The following is a 24853-nucleotide window of genomic DNA, read 5'->3' on the forward strand; positions in this document are numbered from 1 at the left end:
AATATTCAGCCAGCCACACATTACACACACTGGACCCAGACGAAAAGATATATACTCAGACAAAGAGAAGGACATTCCATTATCTCCAATTCCATCACACAAATATGGCAAACAACATCTGAACATATGAGCAAGAGAGAATACTCTACAATTCCTAGACGATAACACACTGCATATTCAGAACTTTATGAAGTACAAATCTTTTATTATTATTTATTTTAAACATCAAACAAACATGCATGACATGTTCATATTCAATAAACTGTAACTACATCACTAAAGTGCTTTGTACCGGCCAAAAAGACATTTTTATTGAAAATATTGCAATGGGAACAAGTTATTTTATAACTCTGCATTGGAAAACTTTAACCCATTGAGTGCTGTAATTTTTCCCAACAAAATTTTGTGCAATACTGTTCCAATTTTTCCAAATTTTCTGTGATTTTTGTGATAATTTTGGACCAATCAACACAATTTTTCATTGGCTATAGGTTTTGATCAAAATTTTGGGAAAAATTTTAAAGAAAGATGTCCGGAGCTGAAATTGAAATTTATATCTGGATTATATTTAATAATGGGGACAAAACTTGCCTTTGGCACACAGAGGGTTAACCCTTTTCCTGCCATACAGTATCACTTGAATACTTCCCCATCAGCAAAGTCAGTAATAAGTGGTATTGAGCCACAGCCAAGATTATTTTCACCCACTTGGCTTCATCTCTTACAGCAGTGTTTGTTCGTAAAAATCATGTACATGGTACCTATGTTTTCTGGGGTCTTGAAATGTTCAATTGTTTCTCAAAATGCACCATATGAGAGACAGGTTGTAATGCACCGGTTTTCACCAACTTGACCTGATGGTGAAATATGAACATGGCAGGATAGGGGTTTAGAAATTGCAAAATAGTATGAAACTCTACATTTTCTACAATACTCTCACTTTTATTACATTGCTTTGACTTTCCTTTCACAATCTAATGCATATATTTTAGTAATTCTTTCAATGTAAAAGAGCAAGTATTTAATGTCATAATCTTGACAGAGTTGCACAAAATATGCCTTTTTTTAAATGTACAATGAATATTATGTCTGAAAGGGCTGTATCATAATGTAACAGAGTATTTTATTTGGCTTATATAAAAACATAGTTCAAGTAGTAAGTTTAGTGTTACCACAATCATCCTGGCATGAACCAAGATATTACATGGACGTTCCTTACATCCTTGCATGCGCCAAGACAATTGATAATCTAAAAGTGAACATGTTGCTTGACGCTAAGTAAGGGACACTTCCACCTTCTACTTTCTTTTTGACCACTATGGTTTGGCCTTTTTGACCACTATGGTTTGGCCCTTTTTGATCACTATGGTTTGGCCCTTTTTGATCACTATGGTTTGGCCCTTTTTGACCACTATGGTTTGGCCCAAACCCATTGTTATCAATAGTGAGAGTGGGCCTCTTTACAGGGAATCAGGATGAACATGTTAAGTATCAACTACTTGGATAAATCCAAATAGAAAATCATGAGTTGGTTGTAACAAAGATTCAATTTCCTTCCCAATACAACTTGTTTTGAATGCTTTAATTTTAGATAATCTTGACTTTGACATTGAGTCCTGGTACTCTCATTTTCTTTCACTTCATTAAGCTGATTTCTGAAATTCAATTATCCTCTTATGTTGTTTATGGAACACCTTATACATTGCAAATTCATCTACATGTACATACAAACTATTAAATCTGATGATGCTTCAGTACATGGGATTAATACCCACAAACCACCATCCCTTATCATCAAAATACTAGTACTTAAGAAGGCATTTGGCTGCAGTCACATATTTTCTGAAATAAACATTATAATAGCGATGATCGCGATTTCCGGTTTTTTACTAAATATAGCTGCACGTGTGCGACTTTCGGACAAATATGCTGAAATTCGGACAAAATTTGTTGTTGTATGCGCGGCTGTTGTTGCAGCTTGTAGTCTCAGTCATCAATTCATACGAATAAGTGTGACGCTAAATAGCCATTCTAACACTCCCAGGTTTTATTTTTGTCGTCTATGCGGAAAATGCGGACAAATATTTATTTATGCATATTAATGAGAGAGAACAGTGACGTCATTTGCGATCAGCGCTATTCCAGGAAAGGTTAGAAATGGCATCACTGCACAAACTTCTAGGGTACACAATGTTTACAACAAAAAGGGTTATCCTGAAGTCATGCAGTGAACTGAGATGTTGTAAGTAAACTCATATGAGAGTGAAATTTTGCTTTTGTCAAAATTAAATAAAAGCATGAAACAGTTTTCCCAAATAATGGTCAAACTTGACTGTGGCCGGACACAGGATGATGGTAGTAGTAATTCTACGACACAGCATAAGTAGAGACTCTCTTACTCTCTGAGATGGAGACCATTGGCGTCATGATGTGATCAGGCAAGTTCCTCATTTGTGAATTTCCATAAAAATGGTGATATCAAAAGCCATGATTTAAAATTATGTCCCTGTATTACATATCATTAGTGTATATAAGGTAGAATGCACTGCAGATCATATACTCGGATCTCAAAATTTTACAGTATCTTTAATTTACCTATCATGTGGCGTATTTTGAAGCCCCTGGAGTAAATAAGGTTTACAACAGCTCGGTTTTGTGAAAATTGGAAATGTCATTTTGCTCCATAGAGTTACCAAAGGATGACAACCATTTCATGCATCGGTAATGGGAAATATGTTTCCCTTGTACCAAATTCTGCACAGTGACCTCTAACTTTTCTTCTTTATTTTGAAAGGGAATGGTTTCCTACTGAAAGTTTGTGCAAATGCTCCTGCAAACTACCATAATGTCTTTGTGGTAAACTGAAACATACATAACAGAAACAAAGTTGACACGACCACGTTTCATCATCTCTTGGACACAGAACCTTGTCTTCGTTGTTGTCTTGTCAGATCCAACTGTGCCTTCATTTCTTTATGAATTTGCAGAAGACTTTCCTGATGATGTAGACAAAGACAAATATACGATAGTGATGAATATTTGAATCATTTTCAAAATACCTTTTTGGATATTGTAAACAGAAATTGATAAATAATTGAAACTTGAATTTTGTGACTATGACACTGCATAAAATTAGGCCAGAATAAATCAATTCTTTGGTTTGCGCCTACTCAAAATTCTGGAAGGTTGTTGAAGAAGCAGTTAAAAAAGCAGAGTCAAAATGCTGAACACAAAATATGCCATTTTGAGAGAGTTTTCTCATACATTTTGCTTATTCCTGTAACTATATGTCATGAGATATATTCTCTTACTTGTTGATTGGTTCAATTATATTGTTACTTGTTGATTGGTTCAGTTATATTGTGTTACTTGTTGATTTGTTCAATTGTAACTATGCTCATTGTTACAATACCCACATGACCTTAAAAGCCAAGTGAGAAAAATTGAACTCACTTTGATGATGTAGGTATCATTGATATCAGGATTTGATGATGTAGGCATCATTGATATCAGGATTTGATGATGTAGGTATCATTGATATCAGGATTTGATGATGTAGGTATCATTGATATCAGGATTTGATGATGTAGGTATCATTGATATCAGGATTTGATGATGTAGGTATCATTGATATCAGGATTTGATGATGTAGGTATCATTGATATCAGGATTTGATGATGTAGGTATCATTGATATCAGGATTTGATGATGTAGGTATCATTGATATCAGGATTTGATGATGTAGGTATCATTGATATCAGGATTTGATGATGTAGGTATCATTGATATCAGGATTTGATGATGTAGTATCATTGATATCAGGATTTGATGATGTAGGTATCATTGATATCGGGATTTGATGATGTAGGTATCATTGATATCGGGATTTGATGATGTAGGTATCATTGATATCGGGATTTGATGATGTAGGTATCATTGATATCAGGATTTGATGATGTAGGTATCATTGATATCAGGATTTGATGATGTAGGTATCATTGATATCAGGATTTGATGATGTAGGTATCATTGATATCAGGATTTGATGATGTAGGTATCATTGATATCAGGATTTGATGATGTAGGTATTATTGATATCAGGATTTGATGATGTAGGTATCATTGATATCAGAATTTGATGATGTAGGTATTATTGATATCAGGATTTGATGATGTAGGTATCATTGATATCAGGGTTTTGCAGACATTTCTGATCAATACTTAATGCAGCTGATCAAAAACCTTGAAAACTCAACTACCTTAAAATTTTGATCTTTTCTTTTCTGTCCGTAAAAATACAATTTCTTGCCCTACTTCAAAAATTCTTTGAAATGTCTATAACGTGTCAATTGTCAGTATAGCCTGTGTGTTCTGCCAGTGTAATTGATGACAACTTAATTTTAGTCCACATTAGACTTCATTATAAACACTAACACTGCATGTTCAACACAAGGCATTGTATTTTCAAGGCAAACAATGTGTGTTTCCTCATACTTTCATATGAAGAAACAGAAATGTACTTGTTTGCTTGGGTAAAAATATTGAAAGTTTCATAACAAGTTACAGCTATAATCAATTTCAGAGGAAAGACCACAGTCTTGCTTTTTTTCCAAATAAAAAAAATTACAGCCTTGAACGAGATAAATATTACATCTTGAATTTTTTTTTCTGCAAAGGATGTCTTTCTTACCCTTTCTTCCATTAGAAATGTATACTCTTCAAGAATTTTTGAACTGTTTTGTTGATCTTTCCAGTCCTGATCCAGCTCATTTGCCAATTCTCTCCTGAAATTACACCGGTGAAAATCATTCTGAATAATAAAATTCAGCGTTACTTCCAACAGCAAATAAATCACATATTTCATCCACTGTTGGTTGGATCCATGGAATTCTCTCAAAGCAAATAAGACTGTACACAGCTTGACACGCCAGGAAATCACCAAGGAATTATTTAAATTTTACGATAACAAAAGGTTATGATACCAAGTAACTTACTTTCTCTTGTGCAGTAAAGCCAACTCTGTTTGAACTCTGAGATATTCCTGCGCAGTCTTCAATGGCCAATCATTATGAAATTGTAAATAAGAAAGCAATAAGAACAAGTTACAAAGAGATGAAACATAAACTGTGACAATATAAATTATTGCCCAAAAGGGACTATGTGGGCAGGTGACCATTTGCCTGACCTCAGGAGGACAAATGGTCTCATACCTTGAGTGTACATAGTCCCCCTTGTTTGGGCTATGTTTTTATTACGTGCTTCTCTTAAATAGTTTTCACTTTTTTTTTATTTGCAAATGACAATCATATGCTTTATTCCCACATTAGTTGAAAATCCGCAAAAAACAGCAATTTACATCATCAAACGGCTAATTATTGTGTGGTTAATTGAATTTTCTGTGCATAATTTGTAAAAAAAAAACCGATTTTCTATGCAAAAGTATACCATAATTTGACCATTTTTAAATCCCTAAGTGGTCAAGTTGAAAATAGTTCTGGGTCACTTCCAGTCAACTGATGACTTTGCAGCCCACTATTATCAGCAAGTCACCATTGAATCCCATGGGAAGCACAACATTCGATATGTGATATGTGTCAAAAAGCCTACAGAGGGCAGTACCATGCCGAAGAATTTGCATGCTTAACCCTCTCAGCCCTATGTAGAGGTGTGATTTGGTTATGTTACCAGGTGTCAGGTCTGAAAGGGTTAAAGCTCCATTAGCTGTAACTTTTCATGAATTTTTGAGTTTTCCTTCTCTTTGTACACATTTTCTTGTTTCTACTCATAACAAGGTCACCATGTTGAAACACTTAGTCTTCAACTTATCAACAAAACACGTACATGTATTTAACCCTTTGAGCGCTGCAATTTTTCCCACCAAAACTATAGTGTGCAACATTTTATCAATTTTGTAAATTTTTCTGTAATTTATTTGACAATTTTGGACCAAATGAACATCACATTTTATTGGCTTCGGATTTTTATCAAAATTTTAACAAAAATCAGACAAAAATTGACTGGTGCATATTTTGATTTTGGCAACAAATATTAACTTTGGCTATCAAAGGGTTAATATCCACTCTTATCGACTGAAATTCAGTCAAGACTAATGTGCATATTCATATTGTTCACCATGTTATACCTTGGCAAGCTAATGTGTTTTTATTTAAACAAACTGTAAAGAGAAGAATATGCAAATGTAGTTGTGTGTTTGGAACAAAACTAATGAACACATTATCAAAGTTACAACTGTTGTCATACATATACGATGTTAATCTATCCTGTTGCCAATTTATCTTCCCATATTCACCATACAAAAATACATTGTAGCAAAAGAATGGAAAATTTGAACTTGACTGTCTGTCTGTCACACGATAGCATTCTTCTCACTGACTTCATCAGTTACATAAATAAATAGTTGAGAACTGGGGATATTATTTTAGGGATTAAAGTACTTTTTTTCAAATTGCATCCAAAGCAATATACAAAGTACCTATGTAATATATACATGTACAATCAATGCATAGGTTATTGTAACGCCTTACATCCTGTTTGACTGCCAATCTTCACGTAATGTCATAGGTTACAGGGCCGGGGGTTCAGGGTTCAAAGGAGTCATGCCTTGTACGTATGGTTAGTGAACAATAAATAAAAATATAGACTAGTGATGTTCCATACCTTACAGTGCATATCAAAGACTGCCATTGACTCTGGTGAAGACATACATGGAGGCAATGGCTGAAACAAGAAGATATCAAGCTGAGTAAATAATAACATTCCTTGGCAAGTAGAGTACAGTATGTTTGAGAACAAACTTGCCTGTGTGTGAAGTCAGAGGTATATATACATGTACATGTATGTGTGGATACCTTCCCCTCTCTCTCCCTCTCTCTCTCTCTCTCTCTCTCTCTCAGACATCCAGTGGCTTTTAAAATCACTGAATTCTGTTCACAAAAATTTCACAATTTCTCTCTCTTAATATTTACTTGTTTTTGTCAGGATTCCATCTTGAGAAATATAAAGCACATACAAACCTGTAAATGATGATCCAGGGTAAGATATGCCATTGGAATATACTCCTCAGCCGCTATACAACACAGAAATTCAACATTTATTCAACAGTGTTGCTTTGTGTATAACTGCATTTTAAAATTATGATAGTTTCACAGCTGTAATGTTTACGGACTACATTACAAACTGAGCCATTTTTTGACCACACACAGTCATCAAAATTACTTCACATACAAAAACAAAGATGTCAAGACTGAGAAGCTGCCATATTGTCAACATTCAAACTGCATTTGTTCCTCAGACTGTTTTGAATGATAGTGTCACACCATCAAAGCTAATTATGCTGCATTTAAAAGACACAAGTTTGCAATTATCCCTCAGGGTTTGCAAAACGACAAAAGCAGCGTATCAACCAGTGTTTTTTTTTTCGTCAAAAGAAGAGTAGGTCAATGGACAACATACGCCATTTCCTTTTTTGCTAAGTTCCACGTTTCTGAGAGCAACAGAGAAAGGAATGATTACTTACTCTGGGCAGGTGGTTCCCAGGACAAACTGCGGACTGGTTTAATTGTATTTGCAGCTGCCTGTTGTTCAACTAGACTCCCTGGTGCAGTCATGGCATGGGTGAGTGATAAACCTGGTGCACTAGCGTTAGACTCTAAACTCTCTGTACTGCTATGTGACTGTAACATTGATTGGTCAGTTTTGGGACGACCCATGTGATTCACTGAAGTTGTTGCTACAGTGGTTATACTGTCACCTGTGGTTGTTGTTGTTGTCGTTGCAGTGGTAGATGTTTCGGTAGAAGCTGTCGTGGCATTCATGTATGCCTGTGGTGGAATGTTTCCATGGGAATTGCTTCTACGGTGAGTTTGCACATTGCTACCTATATTCAACACAAAAATACTCAGTTTTCATATGCACAGTATATTCAATTCTAACATCAAAATATTGGTAATTTAATTCTGTCAAACCTAAAGTAGGTTGCGGGTTCAGCAAAATCATGTACTTCTGTGTGGACAATACTTTTCTATTGTGCGGTGATTTACTAAAGATTTTCCATTTAAAACAATTGTAATGAAACTTTTATATGGTTAAAGTTTTGACTGTCAAACACAGAGAGGGATATGACGAGTGTAAGATAGATACAGACTGAATTTGTTGATGAACAAGTATTAATCTGAAGAATAGTTTTGTGAATTCCCTAAAAGGTCGAAGTGAATGGAAATTTTGTTATTCTTTTGGAAGCTGTGTTTGTGCTATCAATAGTGTACTTTCACTGATTTCATACAAACACATCGAGAAATGCTTCACAAATTTCCAACAATAAGAGGACTTTTTGAAGTAGTGTCCTTCTATGACATGACAGATACCGTACAGTGGCAAAAGTTGCCATATCTGAAAGAGGGTTGGATGGCTCTTGCAATAATTCAGTTAGTTGTAACATTGAAACAATCTACATTGAAAATACAAAAGACAGTTGTTTTGCTGGTACTTTTCACAACAAACACAAATAACAATGCCTTCAAACTCTTTCTTACAAGGGACTGTTGATGATAAAAGCTGAAAAGTGAAAAACACAAATTCTTTGTTCAGGGGAAAGGGAATCATGTCATTTTTATCTTTTGTGTCAAACAGAAAGGAGAACACATTGTCTAATGAAATCAGTTCACTGGTATGATATGTTTTATTTGGAAGGGGTGGGAAAGTAACAGAATGGCATGAAACAACAAGATATTAAATTTGGTATGGTATATGTAAGCTTTTATAATCAACAACCCCTTAACATAAACAACATCTACTGGAAAAGAAAAGACACTTTGGGTATAACCTGGAAAAACAAAAATCTGTTGGGGTAAATTTATTTGGACTTGACAGATGAGGATGCATGAAAGGATGTAAAGAACAGACAAACACAAAGACTGCATGTGTGATAGAGATGGAAGTCAAAGTACATCAAGCAGCACAGGGATTCTTTGAAAATGTAAATTTGAATTTTTTTCCTCATGAAGCATTTTTCATTAAATGTTTACTAGTTTATGTCAACAGGTCAGTTTCTTGATTGATTATATTTCAATCATTATGACTCATCTACATTTACTACTGTAGGTATAGCATTTGTCAGTGACTGGTATACGAAGTGACCGGTATACCTTTCAAATACCCATTCCTTGTGGTCTACAATGGTGTGAATTTATACCAGAATTACAACATAAGGTGTGCTGAACCTAGTTGAGTGATTCTTCAGTAATTTATGTGACACTGGACGTACATAATTTTGAATTCTGTCGCTACCTGAGATGTATCTTTTACTGTGCACGTAAGTAGATTAAGGAGGTGCTGAATAAAAGGTGCATGGTATGAGTGGAAACACAGATATGTGAAGACAGTTAAAGACAGTCACCTGAGTACCAGTTTTGTGAAGAGATTGGCATGAATGAAAAACTAGCTGGGTTAGTGTAGCTGCTAGGGTGACTGTTTTCATGAATATTAATGTATGGGATAGACTGGGCATGTGTAAGACCAGGCCTCTGATGTTTCTTTTGACGATAGCTGCTTGGCAATGTACTACTGTAGCCATGCGGGAATGCTCGCCGAGGGACATTACCATGTGATCGACATCGCCGATGAGTTTGAATAGCCGGCCCTGTCACACAAGCAAAGTTAAGTTCTGAGATGCAGTGCTATTGCCATGGATACTCTAAAAAGGTGAGTAATGGCACAGATGTTAAGAAATAGCTGAAAGAAACATCAAGACATTTACATCAATGCTTACTTGGTATACAGATCCCTTTTTCACAAGTAGAGATTGAAAGTTTCACAAAAATCACAACTTTGGGACAAACACTTCAAACTGCGTAAGGACAACACACTGGCAGAAAGAGGAATGTCCATATCTGACAAAGCACTCAATGGCGATATAAAGTTATTGAGTGAGTCAATTTGGAAGACAGTGGACTGACCTCAAACACTTAATATTTTCACATTAGGTAATTTTTATGATCCACTTGTATGTATTCTCATTTAACAAATTCCAGTGTTGGTATATATTTATGAATCAAAGCAGAGCACTATGGCTTCATATTGTGTTGCAAGAAATAAGTTGCAATGCAATTTGGAAATATCTTTCACGTGAAAAGACAAGTTATGTAAGTTGCACTTTGATGATTGTTGTAAGCAAGACAGAGTAGTGAATGCAGTTATGTCATGTTGAGACATGACTGAAAAGATGTTGATGTGCGATGGATTTCTGATGAATACGCTCATGGCACAATACAGCATTAGTAGAGATGTACGGTTTAAGAAGTTGGAAAGAAATAAGTTCTACAATTTTTTTGAAAAACAGATCTCATGTACACACATGTGAATTCACACAGATTGTTTTCCTATCATTTTGTGTGATATTTTTTGAAAAACAGATAATTCATATTTTCCTATAACTTTGTAACTCTACAGAGTCAGGAAGTATTATATCAGATAAGAATATTTGATGTTGAAACACAAGTACTTTTGATCCACTATTGTACATCTATAGGCTATGATACAGTAACCATAGCAATCAGCTGTTGAATAACGTTTAAGGATGGATAGGGTGTGTCACCAATCAAGACTTGGTGCTTGGCTAGCTACGATGGCACTTACTTGTTTGTTGTGACTGTGATTGTGACATGAATTCTAGGAGATCAGCTGAGTGTCTCTTTGGATCATGTTTACCTTTACCAGACTCTCTGCCACTGTCACGTCGGATGATGCCAGCTGGTTGAGTTTGATACTGTGTCAAAACAAAGAACAATAACACATTTCTAAATATCATTATCACCTAAATTATCATATTTTTAAGTAAAACTGGGAGATTCATGAGATACTGTGATTTGCTTAATAATTCAACTGTTGCACTGGACATAACAAAAGTAAAGGTGTCCTCTTGTAATATTGTATCGCATTGAATAAATATAAACAACAGTGGGTGATTAATTTGATTAGATTTCTTGAATTGCTGGTCTATTTCACATCACTTGACTTTGTCATTGTCAGTGATTCAATGTTTATCAAATCTGTAAATTAATCATGCAGCTTGGTTTCCGAGGCAAAACATTCTGCAAAATGCTTACCTTGGATGGTGCAATTTGAGTTGGTTGCTTTTTAATCACTGTGTCTGATAGAGTACTTGCTCTTGACTCAGCAGTACTGTGGTTTGGTGGTGATGTCAAATCTATTAAATTACTCTCTGTTTCAGTTCCATATTCACCTGAAAATAAAATAAAATAATATGCATGAAGAAAATGGCAAGGAATTTCATCATCATGCAACATGCTGCTCTACCTACTTTGTTGACCACTCCAAATTTCATTTCACCATATCACCTTCTTAACCCTTTGAGCCCAAAAGTAAATTTTTGTCACCTTTACAAAATATACCCCCCTCAAATTTTTTCAGATTTTTGCCAAAATTTTGAAAAAAAACTTTAGTTAATTAAATGTGATGTCCATTTGCTCCAAAATTATCAAAACAAATACAGAAAAAATTCATAAAAATTGGTAAAATGTTGCGCTAAAATTTTGGTGGGAAAAATTACAGCACTCAAAGGATTAATCTCCTTCTCTGGACTCTTCAGCCTGTTTTTTGCTACATTTTTGATTCTCAGTAATACATTAACGGGTATTAAATTGTCTAAGCACAGCAGCACTCAAAGGAGTAATTTAGCATAGCTTGCTGGCGATGTCATCTTGCAAAACCAAGATATGCTTGGTTAAATAAACTACATGAATAGTGACAGAGGAGCTTTTGAATAGTCTATCCCCTTGCGTGTACATTGTCACCATAACACGCTGGGAACAATAAAAATTTACCACAATAATGACCCACATAACGAAATCTGAAGAACTTAGTATGATTACGATTAATCACAGCTTACTGATTCTGAGAGCAAATAAACAACATGAAGTGATAGAACAACATGCTATACTGTCACAGAGAATGTACATCATCAATAAGAAAGAACACTGGATATCTGATGTCTGCAATGACTAGTATTGATTTTGAAAGATGAATTGAATGCAGTAACACTGCTTTATGGTACATGAAATTATTTCACTGAGCATAAAAATCTTTATTGTCTGTTGACATAAAGATAAATATCTGTGCTAAAATATTCCACATCACAACATCATGAAGAAAACTTGGCAAAGTTACTCGGAAATTTCTTGACAGAACTTTTTAAACTTTTCTTTCAATCAAGACAAGTAAAACACTTCTTTGTAACTGTGATTTCAAATGCAATGTAAATCCAGATAAGTGATTTAAAAATTCACAAATTTTAGAGACATGACTGTTCTACATACTTTCTTCATTTTCTTTTTCGTGTGGATACACCAATGGTTCATCAGCACCATGGAAGAACTGCAAATAAAAATGGAAAAAAAGGAGATATACTTGATTCACTACCATAATAAAACTTATGCATAATGAAGAAGTGTACATAGAAGAACAACATCATAACAATATAGCAAAACATTCTATGAGAAATTGATTGCAGTTTGAAGCAGGAAGTTCTCAATGTGGTTTAGAAGCTGTCAATGTTGTCAGAAGACTCAGGGAATAATTGGTAATATTAGAATTTCTTTGCGTAGGACATTATACAATCATGCTATAACGATAGCTCTGCCATAAAATGCCAAATTGAAGCCAAATCCTCAATGGACCACTTTTCTGATCTGATTTTAGATCATTTTACATTCGACAGAATTTGTGACAATGATTTCTACCTGCATGAGATTTGACATAACCCTAAGTACTTCTTCCATTGATGGCCTTTGACCTGCTTCTTTGGCCCAGCATCTAAAAGCAATGAAGATAATCTCAAATTTTACAATGTCCAGTAGATAGATGTTACTGATATTCCATCACACTGTCTTTGGTGATGTTTGTTTCATGGTTTCAACATTTCAGGTGATAATGGGATACATATTTCATATAGTGTTGCATTCAGATAAAACCAGACACTCATATGAACTGAAAATGCTCACGTGTTTCATACAGTTATGTGTAAATTTGAACCTTTGCCACATGTTTGCAACTTCATTGAAAGTATTATGATCAACATAATGAACAATAATCACCGCTGATTAATTCTCAAAGGTCATGAAGTATACAAATATGTAATTAGCTGAAATAAAAATATTAAAGTTCTTTGACTGCTGTCATTTATATAGCAAGTGTAATTAGCGTTGGCCAAGTCCTTCAAGCCATATATGCCGAGCTGTGAAAGCTCATTAGATATGCAAATTGTAAATTAGCTGACATGAAATGTGAAATGACTTTCGATATTGTTTTAACCAGGTATAATCATCAATGTTGTCATGTTTTGCCAACTTTGATCAAGTAAATCCCAGTATATATCCCTAATAAGCAAAGTTCATTAAATATGTAAATTAGGAATTGACTTAAGTAAAAATGCTTAATGATTGTCAATAATGTTGTATCATGGTATCTGCAATATATGTAGCAAGTTTTGTCAACTTTGGTCACGTCAATTCAGATATATATCTCTAATTAGGAAAGTTCATTAAACATGCAAATTAGGAATTTGCTGAAGAGAAAATGATTAATGACTTTCAATAATATTGTATTACAGTGTCTGAAATGTACATAGCAAGTTACATCAATTTTGATCAAGTCAATTCAGATGAATATCCCTAAGTATGAAAATTCATTTAATATGCAAATTAGGAATTGGCTGAAGTAAAAATAGCGTCAATGACACTGTAGCTCCCATCCTGGCTATTTAGTGTTTGTTCTCTGGTCAGATATTTGAACATGTGTGAAAGGGATAAAGTGCATGAAGTGAAAATACTTAAATGAAATGTACTGGAGACAGTGAAATATGTTTAATGTAATTATTCAGAATATAAAATGGAAAAAATACAGAATTAGATATATCGAATACTGTGATACAACCATTAACTCAACAAGTCATTTACAATGACATAGTCCCCACTGTAATAGGAGTACTAGTCTTGATGGGGCAGGAAAATGTGGTCATTAAGAAGTATCATTGGAGTGTATATGTTGAGATCTATGGGCACATAGGTCTATGTCGTTGTTCCCAATTTGAAACACATGAGGCATGTCTAAGTTACGGTTCTAAATGGGAAAAAAAGATCAGACCTCTAGCAGTATTGGCCAGCCAAGAAATACATATGCGCATTATAAATGAGGTACAAGATGTGACATCTTAAGGTCTAACATCCTATCAAAATTGGAGGGTATAGAACTTGTGGTTACTGAAATATGCATATATATGTATAATCAAGGTCAAAGGTCATCAAGGTCACATGACATTTTCAAAAAAAAAATTATATTCCTAATTAATCCCTATATGCCAAAAAATCAGATCTCTAGCTCTATTCGCTTGCCCAGAATTAGATGTGTACATAATTAATGAGGTAAAGCGTGTGTTGTCATAAGGTCTTCCATCCTACTAAATACAAAGGACATAGCACTTGTGGTTACTTATTTATTGACATAAACATATATTTTAGGTAAAAGGTCATCGAGGTCACATGACATTTGGTCAAAAAATTTCTCTCCTATAGTTATCCCTATAAACCAAAAATCAGACATCCAGCTCTATTGCTGCGCTTAATTATTGAGGTACAGTATGTGGCGTCATAACGTGTCCCATCATACCAAACATGAAGGGTGTAGCACTTGTGGTTACCGAGTTATGGAAAAATATGTATATTGGAGGTCAAAGGTCACCGAGGTCACGTGACATTTTGTCAAAAAAATTGTATTGCTAAGTTATCCCTATATACCAAAAATCAGACCTCTAGCTCTATTGGCTCGCTCAAAATTTGATATGCGCATAATTAATGAGGTACAATATGTGGCGTCATAAGGTGTTTCATCATACCATACATGAAGGCTGTAGCACTTGTGGTTACTGAGTTATGGACAAATATGTATATTTGAGGTCAAAGGTCACCGAGGTCATGTGACATTTTGTCAAAAAAATTGTATTGCTAAGTTATCCCTATATACCAAAAATCAGACCTCTAGCTCTATTGGCTCGCTCAAAATTAGATATGCGCATAATTGATGAGGTGCAATATGTGCGTCATAAGCTGTCCCATCATACCATACATGAAGGCTGTAGCACTTGTGGTTACGAGTTATGGACAAATATGTATATTTGAGGTCAAAGGTCACGAGGTCACGTGACATTTTGTCAAAAAAATTGTATTGCTAAGTTATCCCTATATACCAAAAATCAGACCTCTAGCTCTATTTGCTGGCTCAGAATTAGATATGCACATAATTAATAAGGTACAGGATGTGATGTCATAAGGTCTCCCATCATACCAAATATGAAGGGTGTAGCACTTGTGGTTACTGAGTTATGGACATATACTCATATTTAAGGTCAAAGGTCATCGAGATCACATGACATTTTGTCAAAAAATTGTATTGCTAAGTTATCCCTATATACTTATTTTCACTTTGTTTAGTGTGATTAGATATTATTTTAGCTGAAAAAAGGGTCCAGGGAAAGTAAGGAAAATCCAGTATTCCACAGTGTAACAAGTTAATTGGCTGAAAATATATAATTTCTTGCAGTCTCTAGAATCCGAAACCGAATCCGAAACCGAATCCGAAACCGAGTCTAATTTCAGCATCGTCTAGCCAGAGTGTAACGTGGGGATAGCGCCCTCAAACCACAGATACCGGCTTCCCATAGACTACCATGTATCAGAAAAATTAAAACTGTGATAACTTCATTAATATGCAAGCCACGCCCACCAAAACCATTTCAGTTCTAGCCATTTGAATTCTGAAGATGTCTACCAAATTTGACTGAAATACGTTCAGCCGTTTTTGAGAAAATGGACCAACAGACAGACAGACAGACACACAGACGGACAGACAGACAGACATCGCTGCGACATATGGCCACGTGTGTAAACACGTGAGCAAAGCAGACACTCATATTCACAGTAACTTACACAATAATGGACTGGTGAAATGTAGGTTAACTGTGAACTACTTGAGAACAACTCCTTGCTAAATGTACAAACCCTGTCTTCAGCACTTGTCTTATTTTTACTATAGATGTAAAAGGACAGTAAATATGATCTGTAGTCAGTCTATACAAATTTCAAAGCTTACAAAGCACATTTGCTATTTTTTTCACAAATCTCAAATAATGGTTATGTACAATAAACTGTCAAAAATACTGAAACAAAGTTGGGTTCTTGATTGTCTTACTGTATTTCAGTGAAAATATACCAGCACATACCTTGTCATTAATATTTCTAGTGGCTTGGGAATATTCTTTATCAGTGGAGGTCTTGTACCTTGAAAGACAGAGAAGCAGCAAGCAAAGAAACATTACACACCCTGTATATGACAAAATGTTTTGCAGTACATGGTATGTTTCATGAAGGATGAACAGCTGTGTCTTGCCAGAATGAAGTGTTTCAAACATGCAGTGTTTGAAAAGAGACTATCTGGTACACATCAATGAAAAGCTTTCTTGGGTAAGAACTAAGCAGAGTATCTGTAGCCACATTTGGGTACAATTCAACAGTACATAATCATTCCGATATGTTGCCGTTGAAAACTGTCTAAGATTCTTTATCATTTAAGGTAGCATGTGCTTGGAAAGTGAAAGACTTCAATTCTACTCAAATTTTCCTTAATGAACTTGAACCTTTCACTCACCAAATCAACAATATGAATCTGGGGTCACTGGCCAAAGTTTGGTACTGGAGAAAAACATCCAAAATTTACCAATACATTTATTTGAAACTCAAAATAGCTGCTGTCCATGTGTAAAGTCTATGAAGAAATATTAAATTTTGAATTTTTTGTGAATCTATGACGGGGAAAATTTTCCTAACTCCAAGACCTTTAAAGTGAGCCCCCGAGAAGGCTTCATGTAGTTCAGAATAGAATTTTTAAAGTTTGAGTCTCAATATCTGTCCCCTAGGCACTACCTTTATAACATATTTTACGGTGGGACACCGAGCAGATGAGTTGGAATAGACAAGGCAGAATGGTTTGAAAACGTTTGCATTTCTCTCCAGTCAAGGTAATGGTATCAGAATAAGCCCCAGTCCTCAATGACTTACCATTGTGTACTGCCCACATGATTCTGAATGCTGGACCCCCTATCTCATCAAATGGTTTCCTCCTTGAAATGACTTCCCACAGAATAATTCCCCAGCTAAAGACATCACATTTCTCACTGTAGTAACTACCTGAAAGGTTCAAAATACAGAAATCAAACTTTCTGTAACAGAAAAGGTAGTAGATAGCTTTGTTGTTAATGATTACATTCAGCCATTATCCTGTGCACTATTCATATAAGTCAAACCTGTGTACAGTGGTCACACGGGGACCAAGAAAAAGTAACCACTATGTGGAGATGTTTTTCTAAAGAGGGTGTAGGGGCCTTACTTTCAGTTAAGTGTTATGCTGAGTGGTGAATTTAGGAACAGATAATAGTAAAAATAAAATTCAGTATTATAAATCTCAGGCTACGTGCATTTAATTTTTGAAACAATTGTGATGCAGTTATAAAATTGGTCAAAACAGACTTGTTTTTGCTGTAAGTCCAAACGTTTTTTGACAGAGGTCATTTAGGGTCAAATATGCTTACCAAAAGTTTTTGTACAGAATTGGAGAAATTATGTGAGGCCACTGACCACATCAAAAAGGTTGCTGTTCTATGGAGGACTTTAATGTGTAAAATGTTACAGGACTGCCACAAGGTGACCACTATCAAAGGTGACTGCTCTGTAGGAGTGACAACTACACTTTGTGGTATTAACAACACTGAGACGGCAGTTCTGCATAAATATCTTAACAATAATTGATTGATATTAAAAAGAGAACAAATGAAAGAAGCAGCAGCAACACTACAAAATAACAACAGAGTTTAGATATTGTATTATATTTTCTACACCAGATTACATATCATGATCACAGTCTACTCATGTGATATGATATTTACTTATTCTCAAAACTAATGACTTCCTGTTGCTTGGCAAACCACATCCTTTGATGTAATAATGCTATTGAAAATTGACTGGTGGTACCATGGTCCTTGTATCATTTCTCTTTTTACCAATTTAATATTATACCAGAGGGAATAATATTGATACAGCTATTGGCATCTATTCTCACCTTCAAACACCTCAGGTGCCATCCAAGCAGCACTGCCTTTGTTATTTGTCATGTATGTCTGTATATCACAAGCTGTACCAAAATCACAGATCTTCAAAATTGTTCCTCCTGCTACAAGTAGTAAACTGTAAAGTGAAATGTTTAAACACAGACATGACTCTTAATGTTCCCTGAACCACATAAACTTCTGTGTACTACAACAGTCCTCCATCATGGAAAGACCATGGGCATACCAACAAGTTTGTATAATCTCTATACTTCTTTAATCGTAGATTCTAAAATGACATTTGCTAAATTCCAAAGTAAGTCCCTAATTTGACCATCTATCCCAAAACAAATCAGGCTACAACTGGTACATCTATCAAACGGCAGTCTATGAATTTTATATTCAATGAACCAAGTGAAACTTAGAAAAAATATTTCAGGGTGCTGAAATTTGAGATTCACTGATTGAAAAGCTTGTTTCAACAACATCCTTTCTAATAGTTTTGAGCAACACTTGGAGGTAGTATATCGGGAGAACCATCAGGATCACAGGTCTTCCATTTTGATATCACTAAATCAGTAAAGAATACTTCTGGGTTATATCTCAAATTTGTGGGATGAAAGGGGAGCATTGTATCAACAACATGGCAAAGACAGTGCATGTACTAATCTAATGAGATATTGGTGGTGAACTGATTGAAATTCGAAGATAGAATTCAACTTACTTGGCTGGTTTGAGATCTCTGTGTATAAGTGCCTTTGGTTTCATACCATGTAGGTAAGTGACACCCTTTGCACATTGTAAGGCCCAACTCATTGCATGAGCAGCTGTGTATTCTGGTATAGGTGGATTGTTGTGTAGTACATTATATAGAGATCCTCCATCAGCATATTCCATTACCAAACACACTGGTTTCTCAGTGCATGCTCCGTAAACTTTGACAATATTTGGGTGATTGACTCTTGACAATTGCCGAACCTAATAAGACAACATGGGAGTGTTAGACAATTCTTCTATCAAGCATAGATATAATTACTTGATGATGTGTGTTTCTATAGTTTAAAAAAGATATCTTCTGCGTTTTCAACTGAAGAGTTGCAGTGTGTTTTTCCATTTCAAAGAATTTTCTGTTATACAACTAACATCTAACATGCCTTAACACAATACAATACATGTATCTGGAAGCAATAAGTCTTCTGTGCAGTGGCACAAACTTTTGGAATAGGATTTCGTATCTCATGCTTGAAGATAACCAAATAACACAGAAAATGTAGTCATTGTTATTGCACTTCACAAATAAAATAATAAGACTGATCTACAGAATAATATTATTTAATCTGCAATGACTGACCCACTGAGGGAGAAAGGTTTAGTCCCTTTGAAATACTTGGTATATTACAAGCTTGAAATATTTGGGATATTACAAGCTTAGAGTGGAAATTTCATTTACATCATGGTCCGTCTGCAACCGGTCACGTATCGAAACCTGGCTCTTTTGTTATAGGGCTAGTTTAATCCAGTTGTTTGTTGATTTTGCTAATGGATATAATCCGTGCATATCTCCGTATGAAGCAGAGTGTTAACAGTTATGTATGTGAAAATTGCCTAAAATTCACATGTGTTGTCAACATTTTCCCCCAAATGCTTTTTGATCACTCTGTGGGCATACATCGTCAAAAGATGAAAATAACAGACAGATTGATTGGAAGGAATTGTGACAAACACGGCACACATTGCTGAAATAGGATGCTGTTAACACCCTCCACCCAGCAAAATGTGATCTACTGCAATCATGTAGGTGATTTGCACCTTGATTGCAATGCCTGGCCATTAGTGGAGGGACCATGTTTACATGTATACTCTATTTACAAAATTGCAACTTAGAATATTGCTAAATCATCTGATGTTATCTTTTTAAGGTAAGTGGATTTTATCTCATTATATACCTGGCCACTAAATATGGCAGTATACCAGTTGATAGTAATTTTCTCTGATGTTGATAGCCTGACAATTCGTAAATCATTTACTGAGTTGACTATCTACTGTAAAAGGTTAAAAGTAGAAAACTACTTATTTCAGGGATTGGCTCCTCTCTACTATCACTATCTTTGCACCTTTACTATATTTTATATTCCTTCAAAGCATAGACCCTCGAGAAAAAATGGGTAATTTCTGATTGCAGGGAATTTTGGACGGTCGTAGCTGCAATATCGCTGTGGTACTTGTGGCACAAACGTAAGGTTGACCTCATCCTCATCCTTGGCCTCAGGTGACCTTTCTAGCTGATGCTGAAAATGACGCTACTCAGCGTCAGCTTCAGCGTCGTATCCGAAGATTACCAAAGTGACGCTGCCCAAGGACGGATAAGTGATAAAATTCGCCCACAACTTAAGAAAATAACAACTCCTTTCTTCACATTTTCTTTTGAATCGTAAAACTGATTCGCACGTTACATTTTATCATTAGAATATCTCATAAAGACTACTTTTTTTGTAGCGTTCGTAATTTTCAGTCCATGGATCCGTGGATGTGTTTGTTGGTGTCCTGTCTACTCTTGCGTTAACATTTTTCCAAAATTGGCGCAAAAACGGCATACATGGTCCAAAATGTGTAAAAACCACAACCATGAGAGGCAATATGAAAACCCTAATTATTTAGAGTACATATGAAATAGTTAGCTTGTATAACTATGACAGGAGGCCTGAAAAGTAACATATTAAAGGCCAGGGACTTGATACCCGGGATCAAGTTAATCCCGTTCACCTTTGACATTCACGGGCGGGATCGAATGTTTATGTCTTTGTAAATTACGGTCACCATTAGTGTGCACAGGAGGTTGTACACAGGCCAATGTGTTGACATGCAAACAACAGATTATACGTGACTGAATATAACGGCGAGACCAGTACACTGAGCAGACTGAGAAACATTTCATGAAGCGGCCCGCGATGCTTGTAGCAATAACAGGGGTACTTCAACAGTAATGACAAAGGTACAGCACGACGCCGCTGCAACTGATGGCTTTATTACGTTCCGAATTAGGCCTACCCGGGCTGCAACTGTACAATCGCTGCAGCTAAATAAAATGATAGTACAGACGTCGTGCCATTGCCAAGATACTCTGCTATTACCGATCGTTTCGTCTACAGAACTACTAAAAGCCCTCTCACTCAAAAAAATAATTACGGTTTGGAAACGTTGAATTAATCTGAAATTAACACCGTGGTGCATTAATCTATAAAAGATTATTAACAGAAAAAATAAAATGTAACATCACCGATCATAAGAAACGTGGTGTTGAAGAACATATTTCTTTGAAGAGAAGACTGTAGCCACTATTTTCTGTAAGTATAATATGACTTTAGCAAACTTGCGAATCAAGCATCTGAAGAGTATCTTCAACACTTTTGGTTTTGTTCTACTCTTGTTATAAAATAAGTAAAATTTCGGGAAAGTATCTGTACATTTTCGATATCTGTGCAGCGCAAATGTGTAAACCGACACAGCATCCATCCATCCTATAGACCATGATCAGTTCGCGAGTGCATAAACCACACCTCTCTCTCTCTCTCTCTCTCTCTCTCTCTCTCTCTCTCTCTCTCTCTCGTCTAGCCATTTGATGTTTTATTTTGCCGACATTTATTTAACGCTTCACGATCACCGCTCAATGTTAATGTCGATTTCGATTTACGAAGTTTAGGCCTACCGGATAAACTTCGGAACTGGAGACATGTCACGACATGGAGCTAGTTATCACCATCGAAAGTCTGTAAACGTTTCTGCTCCCGAATGGACGTATTTAAATGCACAGGTGACTTCGTGCGTAAAATATTGAATTGCAATATGAATTTCACAGTTGAGAAAGTCTATGACTTTCAAACTAGACGTACAAACAACAATAAACATGGCGGATCAATGATATCGACGCATATTTTCCTCGCGACCGCTGGTGAGAGCGACTCGCAGAAATTTTCCAACCTGGTAAGTATGCTGGGTATATACATGTAAACTAATAACAAAAGTTTAGCATTTTCTGTAAATCGATAAGCCTTTCGAACACGAAAGATTAGGATATCTGAACCTCAACAGTAGCTACGCAGCTCGAAAGTTATCCTACGACAGGACAGGAACATTGGTCAAAGCCGGATTTCGCATGGTAGCTATAGCAACACGCTGTTCATTCTTAGAAAGCATGCAATGTACTGCGTACTGCTGATACTCCCATGGTCCGTGGACTGTGGCCGTCCCTACACACCGTCAGTTGCCTAACATTCACAGGATTCAATCACGTGTGTCTTCAAATTTTGATACATGAATCCTACCAATCATCAACCACGGAACACATAAAAAAACAATGGTCGCGGGTACGGGTTCAAGGACGTTCACGAAGAGACACCATCATTGTCGCAGAATTGTTTTGACTAGTTTTAGGAGAATATGGGCGATCTGTGTACGGTCGCACATCAAACCGACAAGTGTACGCTTTTAATAGTTAAAAATATGATGTCCGAAATTTTTTTATTCAACTATATACAGAGTCATCGCCTTTGTTATCGCCTAAACATCCCGGGTTTTTTTCGGAGAGACTGCAACATGAATATCCCCTAATGCATAGAGTACGGCTGTTCATCCAATATATTTATTCACTGTTTCGCAAAACATCTCGTCAGATATGTGCTTTGGCGAACGGACCAAGTTTTGTACGTTGGTCAAAAATAAATGACAATATGTTTGGATATTACATCTGTCATATTAGGACAGAGTATTGAAGATGAAATTACTTTCATCGATCGACAAAGAAGAGAAAGAATGAGTCAGTGAATATCGATTCATAGACGGGGGATCGAGACAGTCCACTGTCTATAGTTTACTCAATTGTGAACAAAAGTATTTCGATGAATTGACTAATGCAAACAGAAAGGAAATTATATTCAACTTGAAAAAAATCACCGCTTTTCCTTGACATCGGATTCCATGGCAATGGAGCAACACACGATGTCGTTCAGGTCCTCAAAAATCTTTTAATACGGCAAGACGATAATAATAATACTTTTCACCGTACGACAGCAAAATCTAAAAGAACTTGAATCTGAACTTTACATGACAGTTCGATTGGAAATAGCGGCGTGTCGTGGTACGGCGTCTACGCAAGAACGCGCTATGGCTTGAGTGGCATACTAGCGGGCACAGGCGCTCGAGCCGGGTAGTCTGCTAAATAGATCGCTTTTCGGCTCGGTCTGTCGATCCCGTAGTCGACATGCCCGCACTGCAACCTAAATGAATGTTTAGGTTGCAGTCGTGGGCATATCGACTACGGGATCGATAGATCGAGCCAAATATCGATCTATTAGCAGACTCCCAAGCTACATAGCGCCTGTGCTTGCGGGTCTGCACTGCGGTCGCTCCATCTAATTACAATGCTGTGCCGTATCTAACATGTTGACATCGCAAACGTTTACCGCTTCACACCTGTATCGCGTCCTTTTTTGAGTGACAGCTTGCAGACCTTTGTTACGGCCGCTTGCCATGCTAGTTGAAGACAAAGAGAAATACCTTCATCGATCAAAATCAGCTTTATTTATGCTCAAATCATAAAATTTTATCGATACATTAAATCACTAGACATTCATAGTTAGGTATAGGTGCATGGACGCCTAAATTTCTTCGCCTGTGACCATTTTGGCATGGTTTTTACGGAGCGATCGAGCGTGACGCCACCCAAGCCACGCTTTGCATGAACTAACTCCAACGGGGGCAGCTAGCTATTTATACCCGGCCCTGCCCTTTAAACATACCGGTACAGCATTCAAATTCTAAGGACTGAGAATGTTGTGTTGTAACTACATCGTAAGAAACAGTTACTAAGAGGAGAGGCTACTAAATATTATGAAATACAAACTCTACTGTGTTTTGATTAACATTTGAAGTGATGTGAAACTTGGAGCACATTTTTACAATCGTTTTTAACACTTATCATTCCATCAGACGCAGTCGAGAATAATCGGATCTTATGACGATGAAGCTGACGCTGTAGTGTCATCCTCATCCTCATTTACGCGTGACCCTGAGCTGAGGATGACACCAACTTTACGCTCGTGCCCCAAGTACCGCTGTGATATCACAGTTGGGACGGACGGGGTGATTTCTCATTGTACCACACAAGAATATTATTTACATTGTGTGCAACTTACTTCAACTAGAAAGGCTTTGATCTCTGCCTCTGTCTCTATCATTTTCACTGCGACGGTCAGGTCTTTCCATTTTGCCTGACTGACAACTCCGAAACTTCCTCTTCCGACAACCTGCTCTCAGAAAGCACGGAAAACAGAGAAATATTCATAAGTCTAGCATAATTTCGTATATACCACAGTAGCGACTGGTGTTTAATAGACGACAATCAATCATGTATACAAACGATGATGTTGACGAAATTTTGCACGATCGTGCCGTCTAAAATGGGGTCAAACATTACCTTCTCGAAGAGTAAGTCTGAATACTGTACTTCTTCAACAAATTGGGTCGCTGCGCCTGCGGTGGACATTTTCGAATGATGTATTTAAACGTCCCCAGGGAAGACTATTCTTGTCATCTTCGCCGTGTGATCACTTCCTGAATGTTGTTGTAGCTGTGTTTCGTATTTCTTTCCTCTAAACCGGAAATCGTAAA

The 24853-nt window shown here is 36.3% G+C and overlaps 1 protein-coding gene across 2 annotated transcripts; it reads right to left on the reverse strand.

Annotated features, from left to right (window-relative positions):
• Positions 1 to 184: 184 nt before the first annotated feature.
• Positions 185 to 24830, reverse strand: LOC139141827 (mitogen-activated protein kinase kinase kinase 7-like). Of its 2 annotated transcripts, XM_070711513.1 has the most exons (18): positions 24660 to 24830; positions 24379 to 24489; positions 18912 to 19165; positions 18202 to 18326; positions 17145 to 17273; positions 16310 to 16367; positions 12777 to 12849; positions 12354 to 12411; positions 11124 to 11260; positions 10654 to 10783; positions 9416 to 9658; positions 7538 to 7897; positions 7035 to 7087; positions 6679 to 6738; positions 4995 to 5050; positions 4691 to 4784; positions 2372 to 2996; positions 185 to 2136 (listed from the first exon to the last, which is right to left on the reverse strand). In XM_070711513.1, the coding sequence occupies exons 1-17, from the start codon at positions 24726 to 24728 to the stop codon at positions 2907 to 2909; spliced, it is 2100 nt and encodes a 699-aa protein (XP_070567614.1). In that variant the 5' UTR covers positions 24729 to 24830; the 3' UTR covers positions 185 to 2136; positions 2372 to 2906. The 2 variants fall into 2 exon arrangements, with proteins under 2 accessions (XP_070567614.1, XP_070567615.1); XM_070711514.1 differs by lacking the exon at positions 9416 to 9658 and having other exon boundaries at positions 24660 to 24820.
• Between the last annotated feature and the right edge of the window lie 23 nt (positions 24831 to 24853).

The sequence above is a fragment of the Ptychodera flava genome, chromosome 10 (genome assembly GCF_041260155.1).
Source record: "Ptychodera flava strain L36383 chromosome 10, AS_Pfla_20210202, whole genome shotgun sequence".
Taxonomy (NCBI): domain Eukaryota; kingdom Metazoa; phylum Hemichordata; class Enteropneusta; family Ptychoderidae; genus Ptychodera; species Ptychodera flava.

What these genes read in the sequence shown, in the direction of transcription:
- LOC139141827 (XM_070711513.1), bottom strand. Translation starts at nt 24,728, where the DNA reads ATGTCCACCGCAGGCGCAGCGACCCAATTTGTTGAAGAAGTACAGTAT. An exon ending in CTCAAATTGCACCATCCAAG is followed by an intron (nt 10,784 to 11,123) that starts GTAAGCATTTTG and finishes GTTTTGACACAG; the next exon opens with TATCAAACTCAACCAGCTGG. An exon ending in CTGGGAACCACCTGCCCAGA is followed by an intron (nt 7,088 to 7,537) that starts GTAAGTAATCAT and finishes TGTGTTGTATAG; the next exon opens with CGGCTGAGGAGTATATTCCA.